The sequence below is a fragment of the Bos indicus x Bos taurus genome, chromosome 5, assembly GCF_003369695.1.
Source record: "Bos indicus x Bos taurus breed Angus x Brahman F1 hybrid chromosome 5, Bos_hybrid_MaternalHap_v2.0, whole genome shotgun sequence".
Lineage (NCBI taxonomy): Eukaryota > Metazoa > Chordata > Mammalia > Artiodactyla > Bovidae > Bos > Bos indicus x Bos taurus.
In genome coordinates this window covers 71,178,582-71,203,177 of record NC_040080.1, presented here as the reverse complement: position 1 = coordinate 71,203,177, position 24,596 = coordinate 71,178,582, and the positions used below count along the sequence as shown (strand labels likewise).

Here is a 24,596-nt window from a genome sequence, read left to right as displayed (position 1 = left end):
CTTGGTTTTGTTTTTCCAAAAAATAACGCTAATTTTTAAGGAGACTTATTGCAATGCAAGGACCTAAAATATGAACATATCTGTAGTGATGTCACCGCTCCTGGTACCAGTAATTTGCGTCCTCTCTCTCTTGCCTGGTCAGTATGGTTAGAGAATTATCAACTCTACTGATCTCTTAAGAACATACTTTTGGTTTTTCTGATTTTTTTTTTCTGTTTCATCTATTACCACTCTTTATCACTTCCTTTCTTCTGCTTTTCTTTTTCTTAAGAGGAGGCTGAGGTCATTCGTTTGAGCCCTTTCATCTCTTCTAAAAGGCATTTAGTACCATAAATTTCCCTCCGTTTCTACTCTTGACCCCATTGTAGAAATGGGCACGAGTACAGAGTTCATGTAAACAAAGATAATTCCTTTCTGAGGGAAGAGGGTACCAGGAGAAATTCAACAGCTAACAAATATCAAGTAGATTCTGAATTTACTCTTCACCTTCCAGAGGCCACAGACTCTCCTCTTGGCTTCTTGCTGCTCCATTCTCCTGCTTTCTCTGCAGTCTCTCTCTGCTTCTGACACAGGCTCAATGGTGGGTTCAGTCCCCTGGCTTATGAGTACCCATCACAGACTAACTACAATTCCTCTGTTTCTTTATTTAGGATTTTAAGAAAGTCTAACTGATCAACAGTCTTGTATCCAAGGCCTAACTAAAATCCAATTAGCCATGCATGGTTGGGGCACAGGGTAACACTATGCAAAGAATTATCCTTTCCAGGGATAAGTGAGGCAAGACAGGGAGTCTCTTTGCAGGCTGGCCGTTGCTCTCAGTGTGGAAGTAATTTGTTTAAAGAGAACTGTGCACCTGGATATATCCCTTCAATCTATGAAATACTCTGCAGAGCTCTAAGATTTACACTTAGTATTTGAAAAAAACATGGGGTGCTTGTTAAAGTAGGAGATTCTCAGGGCTTAGTATTAGCTTTGGGATAGGGTAGAGAAAAATCTGCTTTTTAAAAATCAGCACCTATAGGTAGTCTATAAAGAAACGAGTAATCACCTCATTTTTGTCTTGAAATCTCATCTAACAGATCTTAAACACTACCCTTTCCCAACTACTAGCTTCATAACACTTTTCCCCCAAGAACTATAGTGCCACTGCTTGGAATAGAACAAAAATTTTAAAAACAAGCTGGGAGCAGAGGGTGGCACGAAGGTGACACAGGCATGACACACGGGACAGGAACACAAGCTCCTGCAGAAAGTCCATCTGGGACTAAGGCAATGAGGCCTGGGCTTTCTGAAGGCTGACAGCCAAGTTTCTGACTTCTAAGGCTGCTGTGTATTCTCAGACAAGTATCTTTTATTGATCAGGCATTTAATAACATGCTCAGTTTTACCTAAAAGTCATGGACTTGGAACATTTTCCTCGGGCGGTCACAGATGCATGAAAAAGATGTGAATTTAAGCTGTCATCTCCCAGCCCATGATTCAAGGATTCTAACTTGTGGTAAGACACCTCAGGGTGCTGCTCCAGAATGACTAGAACTTTGTGCTGCTCCAGAATGACTAGAACTTTAGCAAATTTTCTCTCATTTGAAAATCAGAACTTCCTCTGGATCAGAGTCCCCTAGAACTTCAGAGAAAAGGAACTGCACAGGGTTTAATTAATCTCCTGTGTCCACACAGGGTGGCTAAAGCGAGGGGAGGGTGCACACATCAGGCAACATGCAGACCTGTGGCCGCTGAAGACAGAGGAGCATTCATGGTAAGCCTCGTTGCTTAGAAAGATCAAAACCAATTCTCCTGGATAAAGGAACTCCCTTCCCAGACACAAAGCCAAAACCCAACTTCTTTTAAGTTTACAAAGGGTCCTGATACTTTCTGTTTGTGTGTAAACATTTTAAAATGCCAATTACCTTTCTCAGAAAGAGGAGCTTTCTGAGTTCAACTGCCACCAAGTGAGTCACAAGTGACTTTGGAAACTAATACGAAGATTAGAAGGTCTGTCATCTACCTGGTCAGTCTCACCTTATAGAATTAAAAGGAAAGATCTGCCAAAAAACAAACCCAAAATGAACCCCCAAATACCAACCTCTAAAAATCCAAAAACCAGGAAAAATTTAAAAACCAAAAAAATCCTACAGATAGAATTAATACATTCAACTGACAGCTATTTAATCTGCCCACCCCTTTCCACCACCACCCCTTGGCCCCATTTCTCACCCCATCCTTATACAAATCTGTTTTCCTAATTAAGCACTTAATTAAGCAAGCAGTGATTCACACCAGGCAAACGTATACTTTCAAGAATTTGCATATTTAGTTTCCCATGTTTCTTTGGAAAGGCTCATCCTTGATGAGGAAGCAAAACTCCAGCCTTCTCAAGTATTTAGTGGTTCCTGGGAACTGTGACTTCTTGAAGCTATTCTTCTAGTGGGTCCAGGGAATTATCTAATTGCAGTGAGAACATGAGGCTCGGTTACCTACCCTGTCAGCTTCTTGCACGCAAGAGAACCTGTAAATGAAAACACAGGTAGGCACCTCCTTCTCTGTACCTTAGTATAACCACTTAAATGGAATGTTAAGTGAACCGCAACATCAAAGGATAAGAGTGCTCTGACATCAAGCCTGTCCTTCCATCTCCCACAGATCCCAACTCTACCAACAGGCCTGATTTCAGTTGAACTGCCCACTACAGGCATTCTGATGGGCCCTTATTAGGCAGTTTTACTGAAAAACAGGGTAGACCTCACAGGGAAAGCTGGTGCACAGGAAGGGACATCTTTTATTCACTCACAGAGTGGCCGTGGGCAAGCTGCTGGACCTCAATGGGTTTCTGTCTCCTCATCTGTAAAATGAGAGTGTTGACAATACCTATCTCATGGGGGGAAACTGAGTTAATACATATTAAACTTGTTAGAATAATGCCTAGAACACGGTAAGCACTGTGTCTGAACTTGCTATTAAGCACGGAAGGTCCCCAACTTAACAATAGTTTGATTAACAGTTTCTTGACTTTACGACCGTGTGAAAGTGGTATGTGTTCACTAGAAAATGTACTTGGGATTTTGAATTGTGATCTTTTCCCAGGCTAGTGATTTTTTTTTTGTTTATGAAGGTAGACAACCAATATACTTACAACATTCTGGGGAAAAAAAAACATTCCGTACCCAGACAGCCATTCTGTTTTCCACTTTCAGGAGAGTATTCAATAAATTACATGAGATATTCAACACTTAACACACTTTATGTCAGATGACTTTGCCTGACTATAGGCTAATGCATGTGTCCCGGGCAGGTTTAAGGTATGCTAAGCAGAACTATGATGTTTGGGAGATGATGTGTATGGAATGCATTTTTGACTTACTATATATTTCCAATTTATGATGGGTTTATCAGAACATAACCCCACGGTTAATCAAAGAAAATCTGTATATGGGGCTTCCCTGATGGCTCAGTGGTAAAGAATCCACGTGAAAATGCAGAAGACACGGGTTTGACCCCTGATCTGGGAAGATCCCACATCCCACGAAGCAACTAAGTCCATGTGCCACAACTATTCAGCCTGTGCTCCAGAGCCCAGGAGCTGCAGCTACTGAAGCCTGTGCACCCTGCCTCCTGTGCTCCACAGCAGGAGAAGCCTCTGCAACGAGAAACCCGGAGCCCACAGCTGGTGAGCAGCCCTTGCTCAACACAACTAGAGAAAAGCCTGTGCAGCAACAAAGACCCAGTGCAGCCAAAAATGAATAAATAAAAATTATATAATATATATTTCATATATATATATATATATACACACACACATATATAAAAGATCTGTATATAGACTCCTCCTTTCATTCAAACATTCGAAAACAGAAAAACTCCTAATTAGGATCACCTGAAAGCAGAGACATTACTTTGCCAACAAAGGTCCATCTAGTCAAGGCTATGGTTTTTCCAGTGGTCATGTATGGATGTGAGAGTTGGACTGTGAAGAAGGCTGAGTGCCGAAGAATTGATGCTTTTGAACTGTGGTGTTGGAGAAGACTCTTGAGAGTCCCTTGGACTGCAAGGAGATCCAACCAGTCCATTCTAAAGGAGATCAGCCCTGGGTGTTCTTTGGAAGGAATGATGCTAAAACTGAAACTCCAATACTTCGGCCACCTCATGCAAAGAGTTGACTCATTGGAAAAGACTCTGATGCTGGGAGGGATTGGGGGCAGGAGAAGAAGGGGACAACAGAGGATGAGATGGCTGGATGGCATCACCGACTCAATGGACGTGAGTCTGAGTGAACTCCAGGAGTTGGTGATGGACAGGGAGGCCTGGCATGCTATGATCATGGGGTCAGAAAGAGTCGGACACGACTGAGCGACTGAACTGATCTGAACTCACAAAGTCCCAAAATGGTGTACAAATCCTTGAGAACAAACTTTGCAACATAAGAATATTCATTTAATTATCAACTGATGACAAATTCCTTGGGCAAGAAGCTAACTCCCTTAAAGGGATAAAAATTCCCAGACATTCCCAAATGCACCTTGGGTAGTAACCCAGGCCAAACTTCTAAACTAGATTCTTCTGGATATTTTTGGGAAAAAGACCTATATTGAGCCATGATTTCTATCATAATATTTTCACTTGCAAAGCAGGTATGGCACTTACATGTTTTCCCCTTCACCAACTGGTACAGCTTTGCACCTACCTCCCCACCTCCTCTAGGGGTTAGTGCAGTAGTAAAATCACTTGTCTCCACCAGGCTTGGAAGCCTATGAAGAGAAGCAGTTGTGCACCCAATCCCATGAGAGATAGTCACAGTGACTCAAAAAAACAGATAATGTAACGTTGAAAGTGGTCTATTTTAAGAGTGGGAGGGGACTTCCCTGGTGGTCCAGTGGTTAGGAATCCACCTGCCAATCCAAGGGACATGGGTTTGATCCCTGGTCTGGGAAGATTCCACATGCTGAGGGACAACTAAGCCTGTGTGCCCCAACTACTGAGCCCATGCGCTACAACCACTGAAGTCCACGCTCTGCAACAAGAGGAGCCACCACAATGGGAAGCCTGCACGCCACAACTAGAGAAAGCCTGCACGCAGCAACAAAGACCCAGTGCAGCCAACAAATACATTTTTTAAGTGGGAGGTCTCAGGAAAGGAATAGGTGGTGAAGGAGAAGACTTGCTAAGGAAGGGACAATGTTTTATCTTGGTAGTGGTCACAGGGCAGCCACTTTATAATAATTCTTTATTCACGTGCTTCATACACTTGTATGTATACACTTCATACACTTCTAAATATATGTATATTTCACAAAACAACTGTTTTAGGAATGTGGGCAGACACTCACCTCCAGTTATCTTCCGCAGATGGTAAGGCAAAGGAAAAGCACCATTTGGAAGAACAAATGTGAACCACACAAACCTACTGAAAACTGTCACGTTTCAGCCCATGTCCACAATTATCTTCAAAAGCAGTTCCTCCCACTCCCATGACCTTCTTTTATCTGGCATATTACCATAAATAAAAACACACAAACATCAACGAACAACTTCAACTTTTAATAATGGAAACAATTTGCCATTCCAGAAACAATTTTAGGGAGAAAAAAAAAAAAACTCTTCCCCATAAAAATAAACTTAAACTCATGAAAATTATAAATATTATAATTTTTTTTAACTTCTGTGATTTAAAATGCTCCCCTGCAATACCACCCCTTCATTTAACCTCGTTCCTGTACCATCACATACTGAAGAGAAAACAGTATTACAGCAAAGCTTAGATAGTTTAATTTAACATAAGAATTTGTACAATAATTTTTTAAATCTTTGGCCCCCATGGCCTCTTACACATTAAAAATGCTGCAGTCACCAGTGTTCAGGAGAGACCATTGGTCTTCAAGAATTATGAACCGACAGGACTTCAACACAGTAAGTTTTCCAAATTGAAACTTGTAGTGCACATGACAATGAGCGAGGTCCCGGATCATACAGACGAGGATGCCTAATTTAGACAGTCTACTTCAAGTAAAAAAAAAAAAAAATTTCACAGATACCCATCAGGTACTACACTTTAAGGTCCGAACAGTGTCTTAGTCTGAGAAACGAAGGCTTCACAAAATGAGCTTACTGGGATGGGTAATGAAAAGACCAGGTGGTTGATAACAGTACACTCACACCTAAGCCATAGTCTGAATAGTAAAACCAGTATAAAAATCATGAAGGCATTCCCTGAACAATGAAGGTAAAGTATTGGTTGACAATGTCACTAAAACCTCACTGAGGCACTAAAAGGAACTTACATGCAAAATTAAACAAGATGTGCCATACATATTTTATAGCTAGTTCTACTTTTTTTGGTTTCTTTCCAACTTTCCTTAAAAAGCTTAGGAAGATATGATTGTCTCAGAAATGTGTGTGGCATAGCAGAAGCGACATATCTGCCTCCAACAAGACGGGTGTTCTCTGAGAAGTCAGAAGAGCCACCAAGAAGGGAACAGAAATGCAATTTTTAAAAAAGGCACAGTTCACTTAGGAGGCAAAGAACTGAAGCACCTTGGAATTTCAAAAAGAATCCATTAGGTGTCACCAAAGTGTTAACAATTCCTTGGGAATTTATAAACACCATCTAGACTACAAATAGACTGGAAGGCCCCTCCAGAAGCACACCTCTCCTGCTGGCTTCAGACTAACTACTGCGTAAAATGAGATTATCTGACCTGTTTTAAGGAAGGCTCCTATTGCACATGCACTTCTTTGGTCTGCAGGAACATGCACTTTTGTTAAAAACGTAAGAACCCCCCTCCTCTGTGGTCCGCTGGGAGTGGACGCCGCCCCCCACCCCCTCCCCCACTTTACAGTCACCCTTTGGGACTGAGGATCTGATGGTCCGTCCTGTGCCTCCTTAATCCACACCCCTGTTCTACATCAAGTCTACTTCAATTTATAAGACAAAGGGAGAAGGGAGAGCAGTGAGGGGAGGGAAGGAGGAAGAAGGGAGGGGAAGACTAAAGGGAAAGGAGGGCATGATTGTCAAAAAAGAGTGCTGAGAGCTCCTCACTCTGCAAATCACTCGACAAGTCCCAGTGGTGGGGGGCGGGGGAGGGGGGGAAGGGGGTTGGGGGCTACACTGCCTCCTCCCGAAACTCCTTTTCCACTTTGAAAAACAACCTCAGGTGAAACTGTAACTTCACTGGCGTCATAGCTGATGCTCACGGCCCAGACGGCGCAGAGAAGTTGCACCAGTCAGACCTTCCGCTCCGGGAGGGCGCTAGCTCACCAAGATGGCGGCTCCTCCTGGCTTCCCTGGTCCGCCGCCGTCAGTTCCTCCTCTGGCTCTAGCTCCTACTTTCTTTGGTTTCCGTTCCCACATTTTACTCACCAGGAAATCAAGCAATATGACAATGGACTTAATGTCTCTAAACTGAAACCTTTTAACCCCTTAAACAAGCAAGTTCACCTCCTTCTCCACCATCCACTTACCCAAACCACCTTCCGCCAGGACTCCCCACCTCCACCCTCCACCTTCTTCCATACTTCCTCTTTTCTGTCAGACTCCTCCAAAATCCTTCACCAACTCCTCAGCGTCCCTAGCTTCCTGTGCCCTTCAATTCACATGAATTGTTTCCTCTGACGTTAAAAACAAAACAAAAAACCCAGTAACAGACAGGTAGTTTCAACATAAGTATTCAGAGTCCTTGTTAAGCTTTAAAAAAATCATTTGCACAACCTTAAGCTTAACATCATCATATACTTAACTAAAAGAAAATAAGGAAAAATAAAAAACCTCAAAGTCCATGCTTCAAAGCACTCTAGAATGCTCCAGATGAGACCACAGGTTCACAGCTTGCCAAGAGGTAACACCGTGGTGCCGTTAAGAGAACAAGCTTGCAGAATCCCTGACAGAGGACGCCCAAGCTGCAGGATGCTGCGTGACCAGTTTGGGGTAACTAGATCTAGAGATTTGTAAAGAGGAAAGGCCCTAGCATCATAGGGCAAGAAAACCGCCCTCCGACAAGAGAGACCCTGGCCGCCGGTGCACACGCAGGTCCCGTGCCGTCCCTGAGGGGCAGAGCGCCCCACACTTTACCCCGGTTTCCACGCCTGGCTGAGGGCTTCTTCCAGCTTGTGTCTGTAGGCCGCGTAGCGCTCCTTCAGGTTCTGTAGCTGCTCGTCTTCTTCCTTGTCCAAGATCCTCAAGAAATTCTGCAGCTCTGGCAGGCTGAAGGCTTCCCACTGTGAGGGAACACAAAAATGAAAAATGCCAGGTGTTTATTAATTCAAGACTTAGGAACGAGGAGGGCGGGGAGCACATGGGGCTGTGATTGCCTTCCCCTCCTGACTCACACTGCCCAACGCTACCAGGCCTTCTCAGAAGTCCTGGTGGACGAGTGCTGAGCCTCCTGACCAGCCCTACATCCCCACCTCAGCTCACTCCCACTGCCCACTGCTCCCCTCCTCCCAGGGCCTCCAAAAGGGCTCTAAGAGCCAACACCTATCTCCATCAGACACTAACCCACAGAAGCATGAAACGCAACTCCACCCTCCCTTCCACCCTCCCTCTCCGTGGGGTCCTTGTTGTCACTGCCTTCTTCCCCAGTTCCCACTGTCAATCTCACTCCCTCCTATCCACCACCACCCTCCCCTCCAACCCTGGGATAGCCTCCTAGCTCCACTTTTCCATTCCCTAATCTGTTCCCCCAAACAACCAGCCTGAACACTCTCTCTAGAATGCCAGTCTAGGCGTGACCCTCCACGTCTGGAATCATCCAATGGCTTCCCGTGGTTGTTGCTGCTACGTCTGAAAGACCCTCCCCTCTCCAGTCCCATCTCTGTCCCTGTGCCCCTCACTCATTATCCTGTGTGGCTTTGCACATGCTCTCCCCTCCTCCACTCTGCCTGGCAAACTCCTGAACCTTCAAGTCCCAGATTCAATGCCACTGTCTCTAAGAAGCCTTCCATGATTTCCTTCCCTTCTCTCTCAGTCAGGATTATGTCTTTTAGAAACTTTCACTGAGCACTGGAAGCCCTGATCACGGCCTGATCACAAAGGATCTAAATAGTATTATAATTATTTGCTTAGTATTTCTCTTGTCTGTATTGCATCTGTTATACTTCCAACTATGTGGGCTTTGTCTTTGGCCCTTGAGCTTCTGACTTCATATTCCCTAATAGCACCTGGTACTTGGCAGGCACAAAATGTTCATGGCATTTTTCTTAAAATAAAAAAAAAAAATTTTTTTTTAAGCAATAAACATCAAGAAGGGTATGTGGCATGACCTGGGAGGTTTCTTTCCAAACTACATGTCCTCCCCTCCCAAAAGGAGGCCCTCAGTCCTGGGCTAAGCACCACTATCTCGGCCAAGAGCAATGTCTGATGGGGGACTCCCGGGGCACGTGGGGTAGGGAAAAACAGGATAACCTATTACAAGTGCAGAGAGAAGAGACAGAATAAAACTACCAAGCAGATCGATGATTGAAGGAGATTGGCTCTTGGAGATTGATTGAGCTAGTTACTAAAGAAAATGAGAAGTGAAGCAGGAGAACAGAAATGTCTACATTAGAATACTCTGTTAATTTGAAAATTAACAATTTATTTTTCACATAAGTTCTCCAAAATAAAGACGTTATAAAATAGCATCTCCCTCCCACTCTCTGACAGCTATGGAAAATTTCTTCTCTCAATTCAGTTAACCTCGAAAACTTGAGACACAAGCATACCATAGAAAGGTCAGAAAAGCAATCTGGAACATTAGAACACAATGTAAAGTGAATTTCAAAACAAGACAACATAATTCCCTCCCAGACAATGCAGCTCCAATTACACTAACTAAACTACGTGCAATACTCAGAAAGCAGCACCAAGAAAGGGAAGGTGCTGGCAAGACTGTGCTGATATGTCTGACTTGGGTTTGCAGAGGGTAGACTATCGTGTGCCAACCAAAACCTCAAATTTTAGACTTTTGTAACCAAGCTATCTCTTCAAACTGAGAGTGGATTTTAAAGATTTCAAAACATAAAGATCAAAAGAAACTTCCAAAATGTCCCAAATCACTGTCTTCCTAAAACTCCCCTAAATAAAGTTCCAATTTACAGTGACATATAAACATACTCTTTACCAAGCATGTTTACATACATTTCTAATTTGCGACTCAAAACCACCTTTTCAAGTCCCACTTTACAGATTTTAAAACTGAGGACTGAAAAGAGTAGACTTACCCAAGGTTGTGCTCCTAATCTGGTAAAAGGAATGGCAGGAAGCAGAGTCTTGGTTTTTTAACTTTTAACCTAGAACTATTCTCACTGCATCACAAAACGTTCTACACAGACAATTCATGCCATTTCTGATTCTAGACAAAAGGCTGAGACCCAGAGCTTGAGAGGTTTACTCAACTGACACTTGATCTAGAAGGACAGTCTAAAGTGCCTTTTCCCTCAACTGAACTGATCTAAATACAAGCCTTCTTGGAGAGAAAATGGCAAATAATGCACATATAGACATGAATTCTTAAATCATCTGGGCAAAGAGGAAAGAGAGTGTCTAGAAAGTTAAATGGCTTTCACAGTAAAGAGACTGTGTTTCCCTTTAGAGCAAAGGAGCCTGGAGACTTTGATTACCAGCAAACATATGGAGAGTGTCAACTTTCAAAGCTCAGCTGGATTAGAGTAATTTGGAGGTAGAAAGGGTGAAAACGAGACTGGGTGGTGATCAAATTTTTAAAAAAGTGTATATCCTTCCACCTCTGAAAATTACAGACCAAAATAATGAGTGTTACAAGAAAATTATATTGTAGACTAACTCTGGGTTCATTTCTGACAATTCAAAAACACCCTGCCTCCACAGGACCACCTCTCCTCCCATGACAGGCAGACACACACAGACACACACATTCCCTCTCTCCTCCCCACCCCTCCTCCTCCGCAGTCAGTGGTAGAGTCACTAGACCAGAGCGATAAAACAGGACCAGCTGGTCTGCAGAGTTTAAAGCAAGAATGAACAATCACTTACCTCTCCAATTTCATGTTCGCGCAGAACAAAACTGAGTGTGTCTGTTCTGGGACCTGCTACCAAACGCAGGTAGAGTGGATGTTCCCGGTCCGAGAGCTTGCAGGCGTAGACTGGTGAGAACGAGAGGCATGTCACAAACACAGCACGACATCATTGCCCTCCCCATCCCCAGATCAACGCAACAGTGTGATTACCTCAGCCACCTGGGCACCACCCCTCATCTTGTCACCAATAAATAGCCCACAGTGGAATGAGTTCTATACTATTTCCATTCTACCTGCATAATGTAAACTGGGCCTTGATTTTAAAAAGGAAATAATTCTTGAGAATGGATTTAAATGAGTAGCACTCTCAAAATGGGCTTATAATTAATCCCGTTCCTCCTTTTAGAAAGCAAGATAAACTTAAAAAAGGATCTGTAATCCCTGCAACAATAAAAATATACCTTCCCAAGAACATGAAATCAGAACTCTAGAAGCAAATCTTCCTACAGATTAATTTAGAATCAGCAGGCACAAACAAAGCAGTCTGTCTGAACGCAAGCTCTGCATTCTCTCTCTCTCTCTCTCTCTCTCTCTCTGCCTTGTAGGGTTGAAAGATTTGCCATGTGGGTAATACATCAGTAGGATGCTATTACTGTTAGATTATGCAGCTAAAGATCAGGTGGGGCAGGCAAAGACGGTGGCAAGACAAACTTCCAGATACCACTGCGTTATACATTATACATACATCTCCCCTGGAGATGTAAACTTCCCCCCACTGCTGAGTGCCTGTGGCCTCTGAAGGATGGGAACCTTGGCCTATTCATCCCTGTATTCTGCAGGCTCAGCCCACAGTATGTGTTGAAGAAGCGTGAGCATACTCAGCATCTACTGGGGTTTTATCCCTAGGCAACCAAGGGACTTTCCCATTATGCCAAGGTGAGTGGATTTTCTGCCACAGCTGCTATAGGCTCAACTCAGAAAAACTAGGGAAAGCACAAATGTTCACATATATACACCATTTTCAAATCAGTACTTAGTGAAGCACTAAATCCCTGCTGTCCACCATCGGTATCCATTTCTGTTCAGCGATGACCTGATCTGGAATATCTTATTCAGTTTCATGCAGTAATTTAAGATTCTGTTTAATCCACTGATAGTGGGTATTAAGTTCAGACAGGTAGACCTCAGATCAAAATGTTATTCATCTACTGCATATGCCCCTGGAGGGGTAGAGGTGGGGTGGGCAGGGTGCCCCCATCCCAGGGTCACACCTAGCATGAGACAGGCTAAGGGAAAAGGAGGGCCTAGGACTGTGCCATTGACAGAAGCCTGCAAGTTCACCAATCACATCCAACATCAATGTGCTACTGAAAACTTAAGCCCAAAGGCATTCTTTGTGCTGGGTGGGGCAGTGGGGGCAAAGAGGAGGGAGGCTATCCCATAAATCCTCCGTAAATACCCATCACATACTTCACATACAGATACCTCTGGGCTCTCAGACCGAGAGCTGTCCACCTGAAAAACTCGGACAACCAGGATGCATTCACCATTTATTCCAGAATATGTCCCTGGGCTCTGACATAACTGATACAGGTACATCCACCAGTCTTCCACAAATGAAGTCAAAAGACAGAAACAAAAGCAGGAACCATTTTCATTTTAAGCATGGTACCTTGATCTTCCCTGTGACACCGCTTATAAAGTGCAAACTTGGTAGGGCTCTCGGTCACAAGAAACTTCTTAAGCAGGGCCTCAATCACTTCGCCAACTGTGTTTGTGCTGCTGATGTGAAGGGTGTTCATACAGCCATTGCTACTGGGAGCGGGTTTTCCAGCAGTCTGTGAAGGTTTGCAGAGTTCCATCTGTACTTTAATGAAGCCAGTGTAAATCCCATTTGAATTCTGAGGCAGGAAGAGGAACACACACATGAGCTGGGCATTTTAGGGAAGGAGCGTATCAAAACAACAACAGAAAAGGAAGGTGAAACACTCCCTCTCTTGTTCGCTTCTTTTATGGCTTTGTGGCAGAGGCTCATTCAAGAGGGCCCCTCAGGAGATGACCTCGGAAAGGTTAACACACTCCAGGAAAGTGCTTCTCAGGCAAGGTCTGCAGGGCAGATGTGGGGACCAAAGCCTGCGAAGCTGCATGTGAAAGGTCGGGGCCCACGGGTGAGCCTCCCATCCCCTGGCACAGATGCTGGCCAAACCACAAGGCTTGTTAAAGCTTGGGGCCATGTGCAGGCTAACTGCTCAAAGGAAACAACATCTCCAACTGATGACCAGCTATTACACAAAAAAGGAAAGTCACAATTAGGACTCTGAAACAGTCAAATAACAAGCAGCAGACAGGAAGCAAACAAGCTATTTTCATTCCTAGTGGCTAGCCTATGTGCCAGCTATTACCAATTTTGTGTAAACTATTTTATATAGCGTAGGATTCCCCGCTAGATGGGATATACAATGAGGCACTTCAGACACCTCAAGCAGAAATATTTTTAGAACAAATTCAAGTTACAATGTAAACCACAGACATTATGATACAAACACTTGTGTTTTCTTTTGTTTTTTTGTTTGGCTAGGCCACGCAGCATGCAGGGTCCTAATACCCTAACCAGGGGCTCCTGCAGTAGAAACGTGGAGTCCTAACCACTGGACCAGGGGAAATCACCTTCACTTGTCTTAATTGGTGGTAGAATATTTTAGTTGCTACAAATAGTTATAATGGTCTGGTCTTCACTTTTAACTTCTAGTATATTCAGAAAAAAAACAAATATTGTAATGCTTTATTTAAATGAGCCTTCAGGTTAAGTTATATATAAATGACAGTTAACACAGAACATGAAAAATCTCCTTTATGGGCCATTATTTTTCTTCCTTTCTATAAGATCAATTTATAATACTAATTCACTCATTATTCTTGTGGAAAGTATTATACAACATTTCACTTTTTCTTTTTAATCTTTGAAATGACATGGAAATTTGCATCTGTTTTAATCTCCGAGGAGGAATGTTCTGCTTTGATAAAAACCATGTTTGAAAAAGGAGATGTAAGACTGGTGGAATAAAGAGGAATATTATCTGCTGCCTCCCTTTTTGGGCAGAATCCCACCAGATAGGGATCCTTTCTCACAAGGTTTATACTTTTAAAAGCTCCTCCCCAAGGGTCACAGAATTCAGTGGGACCAGTTCTAACCAGGTCGTCCTATCCTTTGCTGAGCTCTGTCAGTTCAGGGTCACTAGACGGCCAGGCAGGGCTTCAAGCCCCTGGACACTGGCACCGAGGGGTGGCAGGTGCTTCGAGGAAGGTCACCAAGTGGCGGGGCAAGGCCAGACCAGCCAGAGGAACCGGCAGCGGGCTCTGCTGTGGGCTTCCCTTCCTGTGCCACCAAGCCTGGGCTTCTCCCTCCTACATCCTCGCTCCCCACTGAGCTTCAAACAGCTCCAGCACAAAGTTGCAGAAAACACAAAGTTGAAACAACAGTGTAGGAAGCTGAGTATTATTAATACACGTTCCGTCTTACACCCACAACCAGCTGAGAAAACTCCAAGCTCAATTATATCCCAATCCATGGTGACAAAATCCTTTTCCTGACACTTCCAGATTTATTTGCGTAAGGTAAAACTTATCTAAGGCCTTGTTAGAATCTGAGTTACCGCCCCTGTGTTAAACAGGCAAGGATTACACTCAATGCTAAGAACCCTTTGGAGGTCATAACATCTTTCAAAATAAAATGTTATGAAGCGTTGACTGATTTTGAGATAAAGCTACTTCAAAATACAGCTTTCATTTGAAAGATGCAGAAATATCGGGTTTTCCGGTCCTATATACCTTAATCTTTAAATTTCTGCAAGCGTGATTCAGACATTTTAAAACATACAGACTGTGGTACCAACAACTTATAGTTGTCCTTTGACATTGTCAAGCTAAACAGTATTATTAGCATGGGTGCTCACCAAGGTCATCTTCAACTTGTCTGTGACTGCTAAGTTGTATTTATGAACTTTCTCTTTGATTTCCTCTTTGCTGAGGTAATTGTGGGTTTCCTTCTCTTTCTCCACATCCTAGAAGAAAAATAAGCCAAACCATCCATGAGCAATCATAGGAAAAAATGCAGAAAAGCCAGGATTCTTTTCACATGCCACAAAACGATAACTATGGAGCACTTTACCTTTACACACACACACACACACACACACACACCCCTTATGAACTTTACGATTTTTATAGCTTTACAGTCTTTATCAGCAAAAAGTATGGTAGTTAATAAGTGTTAAACTGGCACTAATCACTGACCTGTCAAATTCAACACAACTGCCAGAAGGTAATTTCATCTTCCAAAGGAAGATACAAGTAGCCAGACTTCCTGGACCCACCCACTCTCAACCCCCATTCCTCCAGTCTCTCCCCACACTCTGGAGGGTAAGATTTTAGTGAAATCCTCTCTTGACTGTGAAAATTTCACTAACTGTTTTGTCTAAAGAGCTCAACCAGTGCATGACATCGTGTGACAGCTGATGTCGATCACCGATGGCCACACTCCATAGTACTGTGGCCCCTGAAGCCAGGCATGCCAGGCACCTGACTTACACGGCATTTGCTTCTCCCAAAAACCTAACCACGCAGGCATTTTTACTTTCGTTTCTAGATGAGATCAAGTTCTAAGACATAAACTAATATACCAATAAAAACTGCTCTGTAGAAGTGTTGGCACTTACCTGAAAAACCTGATCCCAAAGCCCACCCACCCTCAGTAACTCCAGGTACTTCCACCCAGGGTCCTCATTTAATCTTCATCAGCATCCCCATGTTACAGAGACACTGAGGCTAACAGGGGTCAAGTTTCTTGCCGGGGACAACCCAACTGGTTAAGAGACCAGGCTCGATTTTAACGCAGGTCCACTATGCTGTTTCCACTAAACTGAATAGGCACCCCCCATTCCTGTGTGAGTGTTTGAAAACTTAAAGAAAGGCTGCACAATCAGATTCAAGCCTGGGAAATAAACTCAAAAAAAGAAGAGGGTCCTAATAACCTTCAAGATAGAAGATCGGATGATTTAATAACCCCCTAAATACAGCCTTTAAAAAGTACCTCTTTTCCAGCCAGATACATCACCCCATCCTCGCAGCTGCAGGCTATCCGAGTAGGCATTTGCTCCCACCAGGCACTGTGAGCTAGTGTGATGAACACACACCCACCAGCGAGGAAAGAACTTTAAGGGCATCAAATCCATTCAGGTCTCAAGTTCCTTGACTGGAGACCCAGAGAGAGCTGTGCTGACTGTAAGTCATCTCAGGAACTTTTCGATTCCAGTCCTGTCCTAGTGAGGTCTGACGGGTCAGTGTTGGGAGGCCAGCGTGGTCACTGCCCAGCTCTGGAAACAAACCTCAAGTCCCTTGGGGAGCATTCTATCTACCAGTGTCAAGTCTCAGAGCAATCTTATTTTTGGTGTCAATGATTAGGGAAGGAAAAAGCTGTAGATTAAAGTAACTTTTCAGGAGCTTCAGTGACTATTTCCTATTTAAAACATGTCTCTCACATCTCTCTGCCTGACCTGCTCTTTCCAGTCCACAATTAGCCAGCTACAGGTCATGGCTGAAGCAGAAAATGAGTCTTCCAGCATTCATTATTCACTATGAACTATCCAAAGACTCTTCAAAGCATACCCTAAAAAGTATACAATAAGAGGGGGAGGGATAAACTAGGAATTTGGGATTAACAGATACACACTAATAAATACTAAAGATAAACACCAAGGACCTACTGTATAGTAGAGGGAACCATATTCAGTATCTTCTACAACTTATAATGGAAAAGAACCTGAAAAAGAATCTATCTGAAACAGAACCACTTTGCTGTATACCTGAAACACAGTAAATCAACTACACCTCAATTGAGGAAAAAAAAGAAAATAATTATAATACATGGTACTTCCCTGGACGTCCAGTGGGTAAGACTGCGTTTCCATGACTAGGGACGAGCATTCAATCCCTGGTTGGGAATCCCAACTAAGATCCCACATGCCACACACTACAGCCAAAAATAACCTTTCATTAAACAAAATATATATATGTAACATTTTAAAAACAAAAGTATACAATAAGAGACGTTCCATTTCATGGGTGTGGGGCATGATGTTGGCAGGGCAAAGGGTGCTGGGAAAGTGCCCCATTCCAACCAGACTTGCGACTAGGCCAGGTCACCAAAACTAACGCTGTGCTCTGGGCTACTAACCTGAGTCTGCTCTCTCGTTTCTTTTCAAATAAGAAATGATACTGGAGTAGACAACTCCAAAGTGTTTCCCGGCTTTCTGTTTGCAAAAATGTGCTTCCACTAGTGTGACCAATGAGACAGGATGGCTCCACTCAAGGAATCAAGGAAACCAAAGGCTCACCATTAAAAATACACAAAAATAGTGACCTGTCTGAATACTGGAGCATACATGTGATCCAGGGGCTTACTACTTGAAGAAAGAAGGAGAGAAAGGCTGAGAGGAGTGCAGAAGAGCAATGGGCAGGCGGTCAGATCATTTCGGTCAGTCCTTGATCACAGGTTTTGCTGATGACACTGGACTTGGCTCCCATCTTGAGGCCCCCTCGGGTCAGCATTCCCAGGAGCTTTAGTTAAAGGCGCAGGCCAGTCTGGGAAGAGAAACTTGCCCTGGGTCATGCACACACGCATAACTGAGACATGCCTGTGTAAACCACTTAGCCGACTTCCTCAGAGATTACAAACCCAGCAAACCATAGGAAGCAACAACAGAGAAGAGCTGGACCCAAAGGTCTCCAAGATCTCCTCCAAACCTAAAATCTCATTATTAAAAGATCAACTGCAAAGCAAATCCCAGAGAAGCAACTAAACCCTAAAGGGCTGTGAGCTTGTATTTTCTTTAAATACCTATATATACTTGTGAATCAAGTATAATTGATTCACAACATTATAATAGTTTAAGGTATAAACATAGTAGGCTTCCCAGGTGGTGATAGTGGAAAAGAACCCGCCTGCTAATGCAGGAGACACAGAAGACTCAGGTTTGATCCCGGGTTCAGTAAGATCCCCTGGAGCAGGGCATGGCAAGCCACTCCAATATTCTTGCCTGGAGAATCCCTTGGACAGAGGAGCCTGGAGGGCTACAGTTTATAGGGTCGCAGAGTTGGACACGACCTAAGTGACTTTGACGTGTAACATCCTGTTTGTTTCAAGTGTAGAACCTAATGACTTTATATGTACATAAAAATGGTCACCAAAATAAGTTTAGTTTACATTCATCGCCACCCAGAGTTAATGTTTTTTTCCTTCTGATAAGAGTCTAAGATCTACATTCTTCTTCTGTGATCTTGCATTTTTCAGTCAACTGAGGTAGCACTCACCAAGGCCCACTCATTCAGCAAGTATTTTCTCAACAGAAGCTGTGGGCCAGGCCTTGCCCCGTGAGGGAACGTCACACAGCACCTCCATCTTCATGGCACTTCCCGTCCAGCACAGGTGTGAGTGAGGAATGCCAGAGAAAAAAGACTTCCAGGAGGTTAACTAAGCTCAGTTCCTCCAAGTAAAGGAGTCTGGCAGCAAAGGGAAAGGCCTAGGAGCCACACGTGAGGCCCTGGAGTGGAGGACACTGGTTTCTTTTAGTGTCGGAAGTGGGGAAAGTCTCCTGATTTGGGAAGCGTCTAGCCTGTTTAACCCTTTAAAAGAGGACACCCTCGCCCTTCCTCTCACACCAGAAGACTCCTCCTGCATGCCTATGGGTTCCCGTGAGGGAACGTCACACAGCACCTCCATCTTCATGGCACTTCCTGTCCAGCACAGGTGTGAGTGAGGAATGCCAGAGAAAAAAGACTTCCAGGAGGTTAACTAAGCTCAGTTCCTCCAAGTAAAGGAGTCTGGCAGCAAAGGGAAAGGCCTAGGAGCCACACTTGAGGCCCTGGAGTGGAGGACACCCTTCCCGGGTGGCTCAGATGGTCAAGAATCTGCCTGCGATGCAGGAGACCTAGGTTTGATCCCTGGTTCGGGAAGATCCCCTGGAGAAGGGCATGGCAACCCACTTCAGTATTCTTGCCTGGAGAATCCCATGGACAGAGGAGGGTCTCAAAGAGTCGGGCATGACTGAGCTACTAACACTACTACTATACTAGCAGAACAGGACCCAGAAGGGAGAAAGTAGATTCCATGAGTACAAAGGTGATAGGAAGGAGAGGGTTAAAAAAAACCACGTGGCGGGCGTGGAGCACAGAGCATGGAGCATAAACATTCATCTGTAATTGCATGGCGAGGAGGAAATGGCATGGTCGCAGGAGTCTCTGAACGCATCCGCTATTGTTCTTGGCAGCTGGGGAGGGTATGGTGCCACGCCTGAGAGTGTCTGTTTGGGAAGTTAGTTACCAGTCATCTTTTGTATAAGCCACTTTTCTTTTACATTCCCCAAACCCTCCAGTTTCTCAGAGGGTGAGCTCAAAACTATAAACCCTAGACTCTTTGCTCACGTTTACACCTAGCAATCTCTGGACGGCTTGCTCTTGGGTTTACCTCAGTTCCTGGGTGAGGTCACACTGCTGTTTTTACACCGATGAACTTTCGAAAGGGGCACGCCCTACCTCCCAGACACACAGGAATCCCAGGCAGCGTGGCTCAGACTGTGTGAAGTCAGCGTGGCCCGGCTCCAGGTTGGAGGGGCTCACAACCCAACTGTCCAAGAATATACAGACCCCTACGAACCTGGACACTGCTTACACCCTTCCTGCCATTTTTTTTGTCTAATTCTGAAATCATATCACGATTAAAGTTTTTTTCTTCCAGTTTTATTGAGATATAATTGACAACAGCACTGTATAAAATACAGCATAATTTCTTGAGTTAAAAATATAACAATAAAAAAAAAACCCTAAACAAGTATAAAGCATCTGAGAGTAACTACGAGGGGGGAACAGGGAGAAAGGGAGAGAGATGGGAGGGCAGAGGGAGGGAAAAGAAGAGAAGGTGAATATGGCCCTATTGCTCCTTCTGTTTGAGCCTAGTGAAGGCAGCTGGTCTAAGGCTTAGGCATACTTAGGTCTGAATCATGGCTCTGCCACATTCTAGCTGTGGGACCAAAGGTGAGTTATTTAACCTGAGTCTCAGTTTTCTCATCTTTTTAAAATGTACAGAACAATATGAACTTTATAGGACTTATGAAAGTAACAGTCATGTCCGACTCTTTGTGACCCATAGCCAATACAACCCATTATTCAACAACTACTTATTACATGCCTCCTGGTGCCCAGCTCTGTACCAAGCACTTAAAACTGGGAGAGACCACTCTGGGTCCCAGCCTTTTTGCCTTTTCTTGGTTCTCAGCCTAGTCAAGTCTGTCGTACTCCCTGCCCTTGCATGTGTGGCATTATTTTGTTTGCATCACAGACCTCTCCAAGAAACAACTGACTCTTTAAAAACTGCAAATAGCCCAGATTCCTAGGTTGAGTGGTGGACAATACATATCCGCATCATGCCAAGACAGGAGTAAAGACTGTCATCACCTCCCCATTGGCAGTCCTGCGGCTCTCATGCGGAGCAGCTCTGACCCCTGACCAGTTTGGGGCCCAGCCTCTCTCAGTGGAGGAGGATAAACTTATCAAGTCAACAGGTACCTTCTCTAAGTGAGGTTCCATTCCAAACTCATAAATTCCTACTTTTCATCTCCTCTCCAGCTGAAATAGGCAGTGACCTACTGATGTCCCTCAAAGACTGGGATGCTGGGTGCAATTACAGCTGGAACAGGTGCCAGCCTTGTATTGTGTAGGGGATAAAACACCAAGCACCCTCCTTCCTGAGACTACCCTTCCCTGGACAAGTTGGCCATGCTGCAAATGGAATTCACAAATAGCTTGAGAGAAGTGTAGTCTAGGTAAAGACTTCACACGTCTTCCTTCCAGGTTCTGTTCCAACAAAGACATCATATGAAGTATCATGGACCTAAGCAAAACAGAAAAATCTCCTCCAGGAGAGATTCTTCTACGGCAATCAAGGAGGAACCTATAAGCAAACCAAAGCAGGTCTGCGTATGAAAGCACAGGATGAAGCAGTGATTTCCAGGAACTACTGAGCAAGCCATTCGTGGAGCTCAAAAGACGCTTTCTGCAAGTCAGGGGCGATGCTCCTGAATTGTATTTTAAACCATTAGATTAGCAGGTAGGAAAACACTGTCCCGAGATGTCCTTTACATGTGCAAAGCGGAAACCCTGTGATGAACACAGAAACGCTGTTACACAAAGCTAAGCCTGCAAAGTCCCAAGAGGGTCAATTCAGGAGCCGCACGAGCCTCAGGTTCAATCCCTGAGTCCAGAAGATCCCCTGAAGGAGGAAATGGCAACCCACTCCAGTACTCTTGCCTGGAAGGTCCCATGGACAGAGAACCCTGGCAGGCTACAGTCCAAAGGGTCACAAAGAGTCGGACATGACTGAGCAGGCACACGAAATGCCCCGCTCAACCCTGAATGGTGCTCTCAAGAAAGTCCATGGGGGACAGCTTCACATTTACAGTCAACATCTGCCAGACATTCCTCGCTTGCGGCACCACAACCTCTAAGTGTTAAAGTAGGTAGAGGTGCTGTGGGAACTCAGAAAGTTCCATCCAACAGCATGATCTGAAATGACGGAAAAGCTCTACATCTGCATTGTCCAAAACAGGACACGCCACACATGGCACCCGAGAGTTTGAAATGGGGAACTGAGTTTTAAATTTTATTTCATTTTAAGTAATTTAAGTGTACATAGCCTCAGGCAGCTAGTGGAACTCCAGTGGACAGTGTGAAGCTGAACTGCAACGTGGGCAGGTGTCATGAACAAGGGAGGAAAACCCACAAGAAAGCAAAGCAAAATACATCACAGTAAAAAGACAACTGTTCTGGAATAGTGAAAGTGTTACTCACTCAGCTGTGTCCAACTCTTTGTGACGCCATGGACCGTAGTCCACCAGGCTCGTCTGTCCATGGGATTTCCCAGGCAAGAATACTGGAGTGGGTAGCCATTCCCTTCTCCAGGGAATCTTCCCAAACCAGGGATCAAACCCGGGTCTCCTGCACTGCAGGTAGAGTCCGGAGTAAGGAAGAGTCTATTCCTGAAGGAAAGAACCAGAACACTTGTTTCTGGAAGGTTGGGTGCTGCTGTTTTTTGTTTTCTGTTTGTCTGTTTTGTTTATTTGGGTTTTTTGGCCAAGTGACGGGGCATGTGGGATCTTAGTTCTTAGCTCCCCAACCAGGGATGGAACCTGTACCCCCTGCAGTGGAAGCTCAGAGTCTTAAGCACTGGAGCACCAGGGAAGTCCCAGGTGCCGTTCTGACCTTAAAAGCACAGCGTGCTGCTTGCTGCCTCATTCTCATGGCACCAGGGTTGACGGGTGCCACGTCAAGGGACGGCTGGCCATGGCACACTGATTCATTCTCACCAGTCTCGGGTTGTATCCCCCACCACACAGGAAGAATTTTTTTTTTTTTTTTTTAGTGGCAGGATATAGAGCTAGGACTCTTATTTCCATTTATATGAAGATTCAGGGACCCGTCTTGCCCAAATTTAGCTTGTAGGCAGCTCTTCTATGCAGCCATCTGTTTGCCGCTCCAATAGCAAAGAAAAAGGAAGCGGGGATTAACAGCCCCCTCAACGTCCTTGGTTCAAGAGATGCACCGCTATTGTCTTAAGGCGGGAAAAGTAAATGGACCAAGTGGCGGGCAGCTGAGGGAGCAAGGGCAACGCACAGGACCCTGTCAACAGCACTGCTAATCCTCCAAGATGTCCTGTGGACAGCAAGGGCCGTCCCCCTCTTCCTCCTCCTCTACTCCCCCTCGCTGATTCCCAAAGAACTTCAGGATGCTGAAGTCTCTGAGAAGCCCTGCAGGTGCGAAACTGGCATATGTACACACACAGCAAGGAGACTTGAAGAGAACAGATCTTTAATAATGTTTTAAGTGTGACATTCACTAATTATGAGCAAGTGGGTACATTATATACAGGAACAGATATTTCTTTTCCCATCCATTATTCACTTAGCGACTAGATTGTGTATTCATCAGAGGATATTAGCATACCCAAACCACATTTGTTGAACTCAATATTTCAAACAACCTCTTTGTCCCCAAGGCTACTTGTTAAACAACAACAAAGAGTACAGCAGAAGGGAATCTAGAGGTATTTTAGAGGACTTCTGGGAAAAAAAAAGGGGGTGGCAGAACCAGAACTGGGCAGCAGCCTTATAAGGATGCAGTACTGTACTGGCTTCTCTCGCACACACTTGTGGAAGACAGACATGGACAGATCAAAGCGTGGCATCTACAGGTCAGCCTCACCCCTACCCACTACACCACCCTGCCCTCTGGCCCACTATCTTTCCCCCATGAGTGCCCCGCACTCCCAACCCTCACCCTGTGACCCTATCAAGGCCACCCCACCCAGGAAGCCATTCTAACCACAGCAGCCTCAGGAACCCCTGCACCACCCCATCCATTAGATTTCTCATCACAACACCTTCTCTGGTTTGGTGTTTCCTGTATTTTTACTCTTGCCTCCCAACAACTCATGTTTTTTAAAATCTTTTGCTCCCGGAGCTGTCACGAGCCGGATGCTGAGCACCAAGGAGGAGGCTCCCTCCCTTTTCAGCTGATTCTGTCTGGTCCCAGAGCCCACAGCTACAAGACCACATTGAAAACCCACTCTCTTTTGTACATCTTATCAATCTGCATTAAGTTTTGTTTGCTTCTCAAAACGGAATGCATCTGCACGGGCACACAAAAGGCCTTTCTGGTACCAGATACAAAGTCTGATACGCTTCTGTTCCATCTGCACCATCAAAGAAAACAGTCCTTCAAAGCATGCCCCTCCAATACCCCTGAACACCCGGGGCAGGGTGAGCAGCCCCAGCCCAGCGTGTTAATAAGATTAATTGCAGTTGTGATACACATTAAAAGCGTTTCATCTGGGCCTTCCATGACCTCGCTCTTTCAACCGCCCCCCTCTCAGTTACCAGTCTGCCATACCCTATATGGTTGTACTTTAAAACCGGGTCGCGTGCCAATCGTCAAACAGTCACTCATTTGTTTGGAGCCAGAAAACAAACTTGGAGGTGGACCAGTCTCCCCAGTGTGCCCCAGCTGGAGGTCTCAACCTCAAGGCATACCAGATTACATGGTGTACTTAAAAAATCCCAGTGTGACATGTTTTCAAAGGGAGTCAATTAAGATGCTACCCCTTTCTGAAAGGTGATACATTTCACAACTGGCTTAACTTTCTTTAAATTCTAAGGCAACAAAGACAGGAGAGATTATGAGAGGCCTCAGAGCCAAGCACAACCAAATCCTGCTAATCAGCTGTGATCATTACAAAAAGAATGTGGCCCTAGATGAGCCAGCACTCCTGCCCTGGCCCAATCCACTAGGAAGCCCATTTCTCTGAGGTCTCCATCAGAAGGGACTCAGGTTTCCAAAAGAAGGCATGGCCTCAAAAACTCGGTTTCCTTGATGATTAAGAGAGCACTGGATCATGGTCCCTTTCAGCAGTAACTTTTCTAAGATTTTGTACCATCTACACCACCACCCTAATCAAATACAATGCTTACAAAGTCCACTGGGCAGTAGGAAAATTAATGGGAAAAATACATATCAGAGGTGGCCAAGAA

At 44.6% G+C, this 24,596-nt stretch overlaps 1 protein-coding gene across 1 annotated transcript in view; it reads right to left on the bottom strand.

Annotated features, from left to right (window-relative positions):
• Positions 1-5,511: 5,511 nt before the first annotated feature.
• Positions 5,512-24,596, bottom strand: part of RASSF3 (Ras association domain family member 3) — a 76,217-nt gene continuing 57,132 nt past the window's right edge. Inside the window, exons 2-5 of the mRNA XM_027542438.1 lie at positions 14,916-15,023; positions 12,635-12,863; positions 10,979-11,088; positions 5,512-8,205 (exon numbers count right to left, since the gene is read on the bottom strand). Of these exons, the coding sequence (XP_027398239.1) occupies positions 8,056-8,205; positions 10,979-11,088; positions 12,635-12,863; positions 14,916-15,023 (597 nt within the window). The 3' untranslated portion in view covers positions 5,512-8,055. The remainder of the gene's footprint in view (positions 8,206-10,978; positions 11,089-12,634; positions 12,864-14,915; positions 15,024-24,596) is intronic.